Source organism: Gobio gobio (assembly GCF_949357685.1).
Source record: "Gobio gobio genome assembly, chromosome: 1".
In the NCBI taxonomy this organism is placed as follows: Eukaryota; Metazoa; Chordata; class Actinopteri; order Cypriniformes; family Gobionidae; genus Gobio; species Gobio gobio.
The window spans coordinates 9,450,172-9,464,219 of record NC_137097.1 but is presented as its reverse complement, the minus strand read 5'-3'; the positions used below and the strand labels follow the sequence as shown (position 1 = coordinate 9,464,219).

General features: G+C 46.6%; 1 protein-coding gene across 1 annotated transcript; it reads left to right on the top strand.

Moving 5' to 3' along the window:
* Positions 1-905: 905 nt before the first annotated feature.
* Positions 906-13,825, top strand: LOC307135549 (uncharacterized protein). Its single transcript, XM_079832101.1, has 3 exons — positions 906-1,110; positions 12,438-12,914; positions 13,035-13,825. Exons 1-3 carry the CDS (start codon positions 951-953, stop codon positions 13,811-13,813), a joined length of 1,416 nt encoding a protein of 471 aa, XP_079688227.1. The 5' UTR covers positions 906-950; the 3' UTR covers positions 13,814-13,825.
* The last annotated feature ends 223 nt before the right edge of the window (positions 13,826-14,048 follow it).

Genomic DNA, 14,048 nt, shown 5'->3' with positions numbered 1-14,048 from the left:
GTCTCTGGAGAGTAGAGATGATGGAGAAACTGAGCTTTATCACACTCTCTAGTGTTCATTATTAGTGTGTAGTGCTAGTGTTGAGTGTTACTGAGACTGAACTAGAGCTGATAGAGACTCAGTTCATCATATAAACATGAGTTCAGTCTCTGGAGAGTAGAGATGATGAGAAACTGAGCTTTATCACACTCTCTAGTGTTCATTATTAGTGTGTAGTGCTAGTGTTGAGTGTGACTGAGACTGAACTAGAGCTGATAGAGACTCAGTTCATCATATAAACATGAGTTCAGTCTCTGGAGAGTAGAGATGATGAGAGAAACTGAGCTTTATCACACTCTCTAGTGTTCATTATTAGTGTGTAGTGCTAGTGTTGAGTGTTACTGAGACTGAACTAGAGCTGATAAAGACTCAGTTCATCATATAAACATGAGTTCAGTCTCTGGAGAGTAGAGATGATGGAGAAACTGGGCTTTATCACACTCTCTAGTGTTCATTATTAGTCTGTAGTGCTAGTGTTGAGTGTTACTGAGACTGAACTAGAGCTGATAGAGACTCAGTTCATCATATAAACATGAGTTCAGTCTCTGGAGAGTAGAGATGATGAGAAACTGAGCTTTATCACACTCTCTAGTGTTCATTATTAGTGTGTAGTGCTAGTGTTGAGTGTTACTGAGACTGAACTAGAGCTGATAGAGACTCAGTTCATCATATAAACATGAGTTCAGTCTCTGGAGAGTAGAGATGAGAGAAATTAAATAAATATATAGTGTTTGTGTAATTTGTTTTCTTTTATTAGTTTGTAGTGCTAGTTTTGAGTGTTACTGAGACTTTTGATACTGAACTAGAGCTGATTGAGACACTCAGAGATTTAATGTGGATTTATTTTTCGTCTTAAACAGGACAAACACACAGAAAAAGTCCTGGAGAAGCGGCTGAGATCATTAATAAAGATGATGTTTATTAAAGAGGAGAGTGAAGACCTGAGGATTGAAAATGTATTCAGTTTGAAACATGAAGAAACTGAGGAACAAACAGAGAAAGAGGAGAGAGAAGACATGAAGATTGAAGAAACATTGAGTGTCAAACATGAAGAAACTGAAGAACACTCAGGTTGGTTTCATTCTCAAAGCTGAACTCACTCATTTGATATTTTCAAGTCTACACGCTCACAGATCCTCTCATTATAACAAGCAAAGCTTATACTCAATGCAAATAATTTTTTGTGCTGTTAGATTCATTGGTTTATAGAGGGATTTTCTGTCGATCACTATAACAGCTGCACTGCTTGCTTTCTGTAGTCTATACTACATTCACAATTTGAAGAAAAGTTTTGTCATGTTTCTTAAGAGGACCAACGTCCACATATACCGCAAAGTTTCAGGAATGACGAACGCTTTTAATTGACTGAATCCGCTTTCCTGTTCCGCTAGTTGCTCCTGAAATGGCCTAGACCAGGTAAACCCAGCCCAAACTGCAGGCGATTTGATTTCGGCCTGTACCTCAGGCTGGAAACCAGTACATATTTCTATCCTGCTTCTGTTACAAATTTGCGGGGACCAATCAGAAACCGGCTTATTCACCTGGCGCGCTATTGGCGGGTTTAACACAATGACGGATAGTTCGGTGCGCGCGTGTAACCGAGTGCAATCTTTAACAGTTCAGTCGTCTTGTTTCAAGAACCGAACACACTTCAATCCGAGTTCCCACACTCGCCCCCAGGGTATTTGTAACTTGCTTTTGCAAAATCTTTGCACTCACATCTAGAGCTACACTTCTGTCAATAACCAGTCAAGAAACTAAGATGTTAAAGGGATAGAAAATTCTGTCATCATTTACTCCCCCTCAAGTTGTTCCAAACCTGTATGAGTTTCTTTGTTCTGCTGAACACAAAAGAAGATATTTTGAATAATGTTTGTAACCAAGCAGAGAGAGCAACCATTGACTACCATAGTATTTTTTGTCAATGGTTGCTCTCTCTGCTTGGTTACAAACATTATTAAAAATATCTTCTTTTGTGTTCAGCAGAACAAAGAAACTCATACAGGTTTGGAACAACTTGAAGGTGAGTAAATAATGACAGAAGTTTCATTTTTTGGTGAACTATCCCTTTAACAAGTAAAACGTGACAGACATATTCTCTTCCATTTCTACTCTGTTAAAGAAAAGTTGTAATGTTAGCTTTTAGACACATCAAAGGGGGAATTTCCTTAGGCCAGATTTTGCTCCTGATTAGATTAGATTAGATTAGATTCAACTTTATTGTCATTATACAAGTACAAGGCAACGAAATGCAGTTTAGGTCTAACCAGAAGTGCAATAGCAGCAAGTGCAGGATATACAATGGTTGCGTAAGTGCAGGGCATGGAAATGTACTGAATATATATAAATATGTATAAATAAAGAGATGGTTATTACTATAAACAGAACTGAATTTACAGGTGAATATATACAGTGAGTAAATATACAGATGGCTATTACTATAAACAGAATTTTACAGATAGAGGTATACAATAATATGTTAGGCTAATATGAGGAATATAGCAGTGGATTAAGGTAGTGCAATAAATTATGGACAGAGCTATCCGAAAGAAAGTGTAAAAGTGCAGTGGAAAGTGGTTGCATATTACAGTTAGAAGTACGGTGCAAAATGCGAACAGTGGTACTATAAATACAGTCGGCAGTGCAAATGAGCATAATCCAGTAAAGATATGGTGGTGCAAAATGTCCTTGAGGATGCTGCGAGCTCGATGCAGACAGCGTTTCTTCTGGATGTGCTTGATGGCAGGTAGTGGAGCACGACATGTCCGCCGAGATGTGGATCCCCAGGAACTTGAAACTGGAGACGCGCTCAACAGCCATTCCATTGATGTGGATGGTGTCGTGTGTGCCTCTTGACTCTTTCCTGAAGTCCACAATGAGCTCCTTCGTTTTGGTGGTGTTGAGGAGCAGGTTATTATCAGCGCACCATGTGGCCAGGTGCTGGATCTCCTCCCTGTAGGCAGTCTCATCGTTGTTGCTGATGAGACCAATCACCGTAGTGTCGACCGCAAACTTGACGATGGAATTAGATCCATACAAAGGCTTGCAGTCAGAGGTGAAGAGGGAGTAGAGAAAAGGACTTCGCACACAGCCCTGTGGTACACCAGTGTTGAGTGTAATGGATGTGGAGCAGGTGGATCCTGATCGAACATTCTGGGGTCTGTCAGTTAGGAAGTCCAAAATCCAGTTACACATTGAAGTGTTGATGCCCAGGTCTCCAAGTTTGGCTATTAACTTGGTTAGTATGACAGTGTTGAATGCTGAGCTGAAGTCAACAAACAGCATGCGTGCATACGTGTTCTTATGGTCCAGATGGGTGAGCACAGAGTGCAGTGCCATGGAAACTGCATCCTCTTTGCTCCTATTGCTGCGGTAGGCAAACTGGTGTGAGTCCAATGTGGATGGTAGAGAGTCTTTTAGGTGTTCCAGGACCAGCCGCTCAAAGCACTTCATAACGTTGGGTGTGAGTGCTACAGGGCGGTAGTCATTAGGGCACCTCGGGCTGGAGTGTTTCGGCACTGGCACAATGGAAGTGCGTTTAAAGCATGATGGTACAGCTGCTTGGGCAAGAGACAGGTTGAAAATGTCTGTAAAAACCCCAGCGAGCTGCTCCGCACATGCCCTGAGAACACGTCCAGGGATGTTGTCTAGTCCAGCAGCCTTGTGTGCGCTGATCCGGCTCAGTGCCTTGCAGACATCTGTGGAGGAGAGTGTGATTGGTGGGTGGTCAGCTGAGGGTTTGAGCTTGGTGGCAGTTTCTCTGTTGTCTCTTTCAAAACGAGCATAGAAGTAATTTAGCTCGTTCAGGAAGTTGACTGCGGGAAGTTGACATCAGTGGCTGCGGGGGTGGACCGGGTTTGTATTCGCTGATGGCCTGAATGCCCTGCCACATGCGTCGAGGGTCAGAGTTGGAAAAGTGTCCCTCTATCTTTAGCTTGTAGCAGTGCTTGGCCTTTTTGATGCCCCTCTTCAGGTTTGCTCTGGATGTACTGTAGGCTTGTGCATCACCTGATCTGAAGGCAGTGTTGCGTGACTTCAGCAGGAGTCACACTTCCCTGTTCATCCAAGGCTTCTGATAAATGTACCCTATACAATAGCCTACTCATCAAACATTCAGTGTAAGTGTAAACACATGACATAACATTATTTAATATTTGAATCACAGCATTGACAACACAAGTGCATTTTACCTCAAACTTGCGACTAGTTAACTTTCTAAAGTAGCACTGACAAAATTATATTCTGAATTAAAAATATTTTTATACCACTTTTTAATGTGTGATTGTGTAAAGGTGTTCACGAGATGCCAACCTTTCGCGAACTTGCTTTCAACGGCGAACACTCGTTCTCATGGAGACGGCGGTGTGCACGGAGTGGAGGGGCTGTGTGTGTGTGTGTTGTGTGTGTGGCGCGCAGGGGCGTAAATCGCAGAGTGGATGGGGGGGGACAGGACCCCCCCTATCTGAGGGCTGTCCCCCCCTAAAAACCATGCTGAGTATTGTAAATAATATAACAATATATATTTAAAATAAATGTGTAAGTAGTAAAACAATACAAACGCAAACGGGACACAAAAATGCGTTTTAAGTTTAGAAACATTTTGAGTCCCCCCTTGCCTCACAGTGGTTTGATCCACCTTGCACCTCAACTAACGTTACATAGAACGTAGAAAAACTACCACACAGCAGACAGCAGTTGTGAAACACCAGTAAGTCAAGGCTATTTTATTCACTTTAAACGTCAGATGAAGTGATTCTTTTCTCTTTAATACAGATTAGGCAAAACACTGTTAACATCACTTGCCCACCGCCGCACCGCCCCGCTCCACTGTATAGTAATAAAATCATTGAGTTCAGTTAGAGAACTGACAAAACAATTAAAAACTGAACGTGTCTGCTCAATACAGCACGAGCCGAACGAGCAAAATAGCTGACAGACAAGATTATCGAAGATTTGGTTTCAAAGTGTAAAAGCGCCTATTTAAGGGAGTGTGTCATTGTACTGTTTTGTTGTTGTGTTTTTCATTACGAATATTAGGCTAATGAACCCAAAATTCAAGCAACCCGCCCCCAAATTAAAAAAATTGACTAATTCTAAACCGAAAGTTCAGTCAGATCTGTGTAGGGTTTTGCTCAATATGATGATAAGGGGCAGATCTGAGGGCTTGCTGCAGTTGAATATCTGAATATCATAGTATAAAATACTATGTGGAGGACGCAAGATAATTTAATAATTATAATATGACTGCGTGGTGAACCTTAATCGTATTTAAACTACTATCGTGTTGTGTTGTTGGTCAGATAAAATGACAGAGAAAAGAAAAACGGAGATTAGATTATTAGATAATTTTTCAGTGCACCAAATAGATAATTTTTTTTTGTGGTACACACATCCTTACACGTACGATTTTGGCTGTATTATTTGTGTCCCCTTCAAAAATTGCTCTTGAGAAATTTCATGTTTATTGTCCCCCCCAACTTTTAGATTAAATTTACGCCCCTGGTGGCGCGTGTGTATGTTAGAGAGACGCGTGAGTGAGAGACGCAGGGGAAGGAAATGCAGCTGAAGGTTATTTGCTCTATGAAAGACATTGATGAAGACGAAAACTAAGGACATTTAATCTATAATTTTATTTTAGTTAGTTTTGCCAAACACACATTACAGTTTTGGTTAGTTACCATTTTTTTGTAATGCCTCGTTTTTATTTTTATTTCAGTTAACGACAACCCACCTAGTTTTCGTTTTTTCGTTCGCTTTCGTTAACGATTATAACCGTGGTAACGATGAGACGAGATGAAGTTACTTGCAGTAGTGCTCCGGTCTGCAACGCTGTATCATCTTGACAGCACAACGACTCTTTGTACCTCTGTCCAACTTCCGACTTTTCGGCTATTTTTTTGTAGCTGGATATAAATCATTTGTTGCGTCTAAATATGAATGAGGATAGGGTTATTGATAAATCGAATTGTTATTGTGGTTCTTATTATCATTTAGGGGGGCTTAGGAACATTTTGGGGTAGCTTCAGCCCCCCTAAAATAGGCCTAACGACGTCCCTGATGCTGAGGATACATTACAACTTAACCTGTTAGTGATGTCTTGATTATTTTCTAAATCCTCTGCGAATGTTGCTTGTCAGACTGTATGAACATAATCCCTGATGTAATACATGTCACACTGTAGGATCTCAGTTGTCTATGTCAGACTGGACGACAGTCAGACGCGAAAAACGGACGCAAGCAAGAGACTCGTACGGACTGAGTTTTACGTCATCAATCCGTGACACGTTCAGTAACGGTGAGCCGCATTCACAGACACAACGGTAGCGTTCAGCAAACAACAAAAACAAGCGCTGACATTTTTCATTCACCTGACTCTTTTCGACATGTTCCCTGGTGTGCAGCTGAAGCTTGACCTAACAGAATTAAAGGGGTGGTAAAACACATTCTTTCGAAGGCTTGATTGTGTTTGTGGGGTGCACTGTAACGTGTTCATGCTTCGTTTGAAAAATTAAATTTTAAATTAAATTTTACCTTTATTCTACACTGCTCTGTCCCTCTTTGTAAAAACGGTCTGATGGTTTCCGGGTTGTATGAAGCCAGTCCCTCAAAAATACACAATGGGCTCAGATTGGTTAGCTGGCCCAGTGTGTTGTGATTCGCTAACCGCCTAGTGCACGTTTGTCGGAAACGTCACGCCCCTTACCTTTACCGGTAGACTATGCTTTGGGTAGTACTAAAAACAATGGCATCAATAAAACCATACCAATTTGAGCCCGAATCTGACCCAGACAATTTTAGTGAAGATGATCGAGCAGAACCTGTTCAGTCCTCAAGAGTAAAGACTGCGGATCTATAGTGAGCGCTACTGAATGGCACCGTTACTTTTGTATTTTTCGAACGACTATAGCCAGATATCTGTCGCAAGAATGAACTCTAAACATTGGCTTTACTAGTAGCCAAATCAAACACAGAACCATGTTTAGCATGCCTGTAGATAAACAATACATAAAAGCTCTAATCAAAGAATAATTTACACTAATGCCAAGTTCGCTGTTGAGATTTTTAAAAAAGTTTGTAACGTTAGGTGTTTGTCGGATAACGTTAAGTATGAATGAGCATTTAACAAACTGGTTTGCTGAGCCAAACAGCGTTATCATCTGTTTACTTCCTTGCCACAACGTACAATTAACAATATAGACTATTACAGGAAAACACATCAACGAAAATCATAAATCATACTTACAGGTTGTGGCCCGTAAACAGCTTCTGTTTTTTAATCCATCCTTCAGGACAAGCCGCTGTGCGAATCCTGCATTGAACTCGCGAAGATTGTGGAAGCTTTCCTCCGTGAATATTGCAGCGGGAGCCCTGGCAGTGTTTGTCTCGTGCAGCTGAACCGCGGCTCGTGTATTGCAAATACAGACGAATATTGTCCATTATGTCACATTTTCCGGTCTTCTCATCCGACCCCTGTTCCCCTCTGTCTCATACACACACGCATATAACATGTTGTATATTAAACGCACTGCAACGCACCCCCGTCCCTAGGAAGGCTGAACAAAGTGGACCTGCAACTTTGTTGATGAAAATAACAGCGTTTCGTCGGCATTGCGGCAACAACACTCCAGCCTACTAACCACAACAACGCTTCCCCGCGGCAATACAAAATGGCCTCCCCCCCCCCCTTTTTTTAAATATTCTTGGAGGAGGGGTTTATGTAAATATTGGGGCTGGTGATGTCAGAGACCCTGGAGGAATGTCTAGTAGTCCCTACTGGCCGTTTGCTGTAGTCCTTAGAAATTGATTTCTTTAAAAGCAAATATCTCCCTTTGCTTTAAACTTTGAACATTGTAACTTTGCAGATGTTGTTTATGCTCAAACAGCAACATTACACATTAGCTAAAGTTAGAAAAGTCAAATCGTGGTTTACCAACCCTTTAAATAGCAAAACGAATCATAATATCTGTCAGAAAAATCGCAATTAGATATTTTCCCCAATTCGCAAAGCCCTATATTCCAAACCACTTCAATAACAATTGTGGCAGTGTCCTGAACACATAGAATCCAAACATGATGAAAAGTGAGTTTGTAAATTTTCCTAAAGAAATGTAACGTCTCGGTTACGGATGTAACCCTCGTTCCCTGAGGAGGGAACGGAGACGTAACGTTAGTGACTAACGAATGGGGGTTTCGCTTAGAAGCCTATCAACTTCGAGTTTTGAGAAAACGCCCAATGGCATGCCAATGCCATGGGGCATGCGGAATTTGCATACGTAGCTCCGCCTCACTGTATGGGTTACATCCGTAACTGAGACGTTCCCTTTCGTTCAGTCACTACGACGTAACGTTAGTGACTAACGAATGGGGGTCCCAATATAATCCCGCCACTCAGCTGTCTTCCAGTGCCCTGCGTAAGTGTGAGTACCCTGTCGTAAGACTAGTACGGACGAAGGACTCCCTCTTAACACAGGATTACCAAGGTACACTGGGAAGCATATCCCAGTGAGGGAATGCCAAAGATGCCTACCCGTGGGGAGGACTTAAGAGACACATATGACCCGGAGAGGGTTGCATATGGAAGATCTCTAGGGTACCAGCCGAAGGTGGATTTTTAACCCTAGGGGTGACGGGGACACGCCAAGGGAAGAAACCCGCTCACTGCGGAGACTTACGGTGAAATACACATGTGGGGGTCGCCGGAGGGAACCATGCACATGGGGCACCTGGCCGGACATGAGGGTCTGGGCTCGAAAGGGCAGACTGAACTGATGTCGGCGTCGACAGTGCTGGAGGAGCTCAGGGCTCTCGGGGAGCTCACCTGAGGAAATATTGCACGTATCCAGTCCGTGGAGTGGAGTGGCGAGCAAGCGAAGACACCTGAGCCTGGCCCATCACCGGCCCCTCGGGGGGGCGAGTACATAGTCGGACACTGGCTCCACTCGGAGATTGTAGAATCTGGCGAATGTGTTGGGTGTCGCCCAGCCTGCAGCTCTGCAGATGTCTGCTAGCGAGGCGCCATGCGCTAGAGCCCAAGAGGAGGCCACACTCCGGGTGGAGTGTGCCCTCACACCAAGGGGACATGGTCGGCCTTGCTGCTGGTAAGCCAAAGCAATGGTGTCCACAATCCAGTGAGACAGCCTTTGCTTCGAGAGAGCACTTCCCTTCCGCTCTCCACCATAAAAGACAAAGAGCTGGTCTGAGGTCCTGAAACACTGCGTCATGTCTACGTAGGCGCGGAGGGCGCGTACTGGACAGAGCAATGCCAAGGCTGGGTCTGCCTCCTCCAAAGGCAGCGCTTGCAGGTTCACCACCTGGTCCTTGAACGGAGTGGTGGGAACCTTGGGCACACATCCAGGCCGGGGTCTCAGGATCACGTGAGAGTTAGCCGGCCCGAACTCCAGGCACGCTTCGTCAACCGAAAATGCCTGCAGGTCCCCGACCCTCTTAACGGAGGCCAATGCGGTCAGCAGAGCTGTCTTCATGGACAGAAACTTAATATCAACCGACCGCAAGGGCTCAAAGGGAGGTCTCTGCAGAGCAGTTAACACTACTGCGAGGTCCCAAGAGGGTACGAGAGGAGAGCGAGGAGGATTCAGTCTCCTAGCTCCCCTCAGAAACCTGATGACCAGGTCGTGCTGACTTACCTTTTTGTTCTCCAAGAGATCGTGGTGGGCAGATATTGCGGCCACATATACCTTGAGGGTGGAGGGAGACAGCCTTCGCTCCAGCCCCTCTTGGAGAAACTCAAGCACGGACCCGATCGGGCATTTCCAGGGGTCTTCTTGGCGGGAAGAGCACCAGGTGACGAAGAGGTTCCACTTCAACGCATAGGCATGCCGAGTGGACTCTGCCCTAGCGGAAGTGATGGTGGCGACCACCGTAGGCGGTAGGCCACTGAAACCTGCCGCGTCCCGTCTAGGAGCCACACGTGGAGGCTCCAAAGGTCGGGACGCGGGTGCCAATGGGTGCCCCGTCTCTGAGTAAGGAGGGTCAGAGGAATAGGCCAGGGAGGGGCTGTCGCAAGGAGTATGAGTTCGGGGAACCAGGTCCGGCCGTGCCAGTACGGGGCGACCAAAAGGACCTGCTCCTTGTCCTCCTTGATCTTGCACAGAAGCTGTGCGAGTAGGCTCACTGGGGGGAACGCATATTTGCGTAGGCCCCGCGGCCAGCTGTGCGCCAGTGCATCCGTGCCGAGCGTGCCCTCGGACAGGGAATAATACAGGCTGCAGTGGGAAGAGTCGTGGGAGGCAAACAGATCTACCTGTGCGTCGCCGAACTGTTCCCAAATCAGCTGAACCGTCCGGGGATGGAGTCTCCATTCTCCCGGGAGAGGCTGAACCCGCGAGAGCTCGTCGGCTGCGAGGTTCAGGACTCCCGGAATATGGACAGCACGAAGGGACCTCAGGCGCTTCTGACTCCATAGGATGAGATGGCGGGCGAGTTGAGACATACGGCGGGAGCGTAGACCGCCCTGGTGGTTGATGTACGCTACTATGGCCGTGTTGTCTGTCCGGACAAGCACATGTTGGCCCTTCAGCAACGCTCGGAAGCGGTGCAGGGCGAACCGTACTGCCAGCAACTCGAGGCAATTGACATGCAGGAGGCGCTGGGGTTCTGTCCAGGAGCCCGCGGCTGCTTGTCCATTGCACATGGCACCCCAGCCCGTGGCAGAGGCATCCGTCGATACGACAACATGCCTGGAAACTCGTTCTAAGGGCACACCGGCCCGTAGAAAGCTGAGGTTCGACCACGGGGTGAGTGTCTGTAAGCAGGCCCGAGTCACTTGGACCCGGAGCGTGCCAGACTGCCATGCCCATCTCGGGACTCGATCGCGAAGCCAGTGCTGAAGCGGTCTCATATGAAGCAATCCGAGCGGCGTTACTGCGGCTGCAGATGCCATATGCCCCAGGAGCCTCTGAAATAGTTTCAGTGGAACCGCACTCTTGCTCTCGATTTGTCGGAGGCAAGTCAGCAGAGACTGCGCGCGCTCGCTCGAAAGCTGCGCGTACATGGCGACCGAGTCGATCTCCATACCGAGAAAAGAGATCCTCTGCACGGGGCAAAGTTTGCTCCCAGTGTACCCTAGGCCGCGGCCCCATCAAGGGCAGAGAAGGCGGAGGAGGCCACCAAACGGTCGCGGGAAGCACGGGGACTTCCGGGACCGCGTGATCTCCTCATGCACCCCGGGAGCGAAAGGCATTGGGGGCGGGGCCCAACAGCTGTCGGGTGCCGCCTCCAAAAACCAATCGCGCAACCACGAGCACCCGCGACTGGGCGGAGTTCCACACCAGCGCGAGACTCGCGGCTGCCCGAGATAACATGGCTGTCAACTTTAGGTCAGATCAGGCAGTGCTAACACACCCGGAGGCGGAGCACAACCTAATCGTCATCCCCAAAGGACTCCAGCCCACCTTGGGATGCGGCGATCGACATCTCACTGCTATCCGGAGCGTGAACTGAACGAACGGGCGTCAGAGACGGGCCGTAGACTCAATCCAACACTCACGGAAGCGATGTATAAGAGGGGGGCGTGGCCCGAGGAATGAACGTCGGGGGTCTTAATACCACAGCACCGCCCTCAGGTCACCCTGGCCACCAGCCAAAGTACCATCTCACTCGGGGACGGTAGATTGGGGTGTGGCAGAGGGGACTCTCTCTCCTCACGGAGATCATTGAGTCTCGACCGTGACATGGTCACGCCCCCGCAATGGAAACGTGACACATCCGCAAACACTGCCCGTGCGTGCTGAAGCCCAAACACGCTCGAGCAGTGAATGCGTCCACAGACAGCAGCGGAAAATCGATCGCACCCGGAAGTGCACGGGCGAGCCGTCTTGAAAAAGACGTGCCACGCGCAAGCTCTTTTTGTGAGAGGAAAACCTTGCAGTCGATGCCGAAGCGCCCAGGGAAACACACACCAGCTGTCAGGCGGACCACTGCACAGATCAGCAGGCAGGAAGTATGCGATCACTGGAACGCGCCGTCACACCAACACCGACTGGAAAGCTGCTCGTCTCGAAGAAGCTGACAGAGTCTCAGAAGGCTGTAGGAGTGAAGTGGTAGGTACTCTTGGCTCCGAAAGCAGAACATAATGCGATATTGCCTCGTACGTCCTTATATACTCACGCAGTGAGGCGGAGCTACGTATGCAAATTCCGCATGCCCCATGGCATTGGCACGCCATTGGGCGTTTTCTCAAAACTCGAAGTTGATAGGCTTCTAAGCGAAACCCCCATTCGTTAGTCACTAACGTTACGTCGTAGTGACTGAACGAAAGGGAACCCCTCTTTCTTTAGCTTACTGGGTATAGGATGTAACATACATGTTTCTGGTTTAATGTCTTTGTCTGTTTTTTTGTGCCATTGAACTGGGGTTAACTTGTTTTTTGTCTCTTTTAGATCTGATGGCACTAAAAGTGGAGAGCCAAGAACTAAATAAAATGGAAGAGAAAGATCCGTATGGGCAACATCATGATTTCATAGCTGGAGAAAAATCTTTTAGTTGCTCACAGACTGAAAAGATTTCCTCACAAAAAAAGTCTGGAAAGAGTTTAATTGAAAAACAGCACCTTAAAGTCCACAGGAAAATGAACACTGGGGAGAAGCCTCACACCTGCCAGCAGTGTGGAAAGAGTTTCAGACGTAAAGGAAACCTTGAGGAACACATTCAAATTCACACTGGAGAGAAGCCTTACACCTGCCAGCAGTGTGGAAAGAGTTTCACTCGAAAAGGGCATCTTAAAGGCCACATGAGACTTCACACTGGAGAGAAGCCTTACCCCTGCCCACAGTGTGGAAAGAGTTTCGCTGATAAAGGGCATCTTAAAGGCCACATGAGAATTCACACTGGAGAGAAGCCTTACACCTGCCAACAGTGTGGAAAGAGTTTCACTGATAAAGGAACCCTTGGGAAACACATGAGAATTCACACTGGAGAGAAGCCTTACACCTGCCAACAGTGTGGAAAGAGTTTCACTCATAAAGAGTCTCTTAAAGTCCACATGAGAATTCACACTGGAGAGAAGCCTTATACCTGCCAACAGTGTGGAAAGAGCTTTACTCGAAAAGGGCTTCTTAAAGGCCACACGAGGCTTCACACAGGAGAGAAGCCTTACACCTGCCCACAGTGTGGAAAGAGTTTCACTCGTAAAGGTCATCTTAAAGTCCACATGAAAATTCACACCGGAGAGAAGCCTTACACCTGCCCACAGTGTGGAAAGAGTTTCACTCGTAAAGGAAACCTTCAGGAACACATGAGAATTCACACTGGTGAGAAGCCTTACACCTGCCCACAGTGTGGAAAGAGCTTCACTCAAAAAGGAACCATTCAGGAACACATGAGAATTCACACTGGAGAGAAGCCTTACACCTGCCAACAGTGTGGAATGAGTTTCACTCGTAAAGGTCATCTTAAAGTCCACATGAAAATTCACACCGGAGAGAAGCCTTACACCTGCCAACAGTGTGGAAAGAGCTTTACTCGAAAAGGGCTTCTTAAAGGCCACACGAGGCTTCACACAGGAGAGAAGCCTTACACCTGCCCACAGTGTGGAAAGAGTTTCACTCGTAAAGGTCATCTTAAAGTCCACATGAAAATTCACACCGGAGAGAAGCCTTACACCTGCCAACAGTGTGGAATGAGTTTCACTCATAAAGCAAACCTTGAGAAACACATGAGAATTCACACAGGAGAGAAGGCTTACACCTGCCAAGAGGTAATGACCCCTTCCTCTCAAAACATGACTCTGCACCAGTGCACAAAGCAAGATCCATAAAGACATGGAAGTGGAGGAACTTGACTGGCCTGCACAGAATCCTGACCTCAACCCGATAGAACGCCTTTGGGATGAATTAGAGCAGAGACTGAGAGCTAGGCCTTCTCTTCCAACATCAGTGCCTGACCTCACAAATGTGCTTCTAGAAGAATGATAAAATAAAATCCCATAAACACACTCCTAAACCTTGTGGAAAGCCTTCCCAGAAGAGTTGAAGCTGTTATTTCCGCAAAGG

What these genes read in the sequence shown, in the direction of transcription:
- LOC307135549 (XM_079832101.1), top strand. Translation starts at nt 951, where the DNA reads ATGATGTTTATTAAAGAGGAGAGTGAAGACCTGAGGATTGAAAATGTA. An exon ending in AGAAACTGAAGAACACTCAG is followed by an intron (nt 1,111 to 12,437) that starts GTTGGTTTCATT and finishes TGTCTCTTTTAG; the next exon opens with ATCTGATGGCACTAAAAGTG. An exon ending in GCCTTACACCTGCCAACAGT is followed by an intron (nt 12,915 to 13,034) that starts GTGGAAAGAGTT and finishes AGTCTCTTAAAG; the next exon opens with TCCACATGAGAATTCACACT.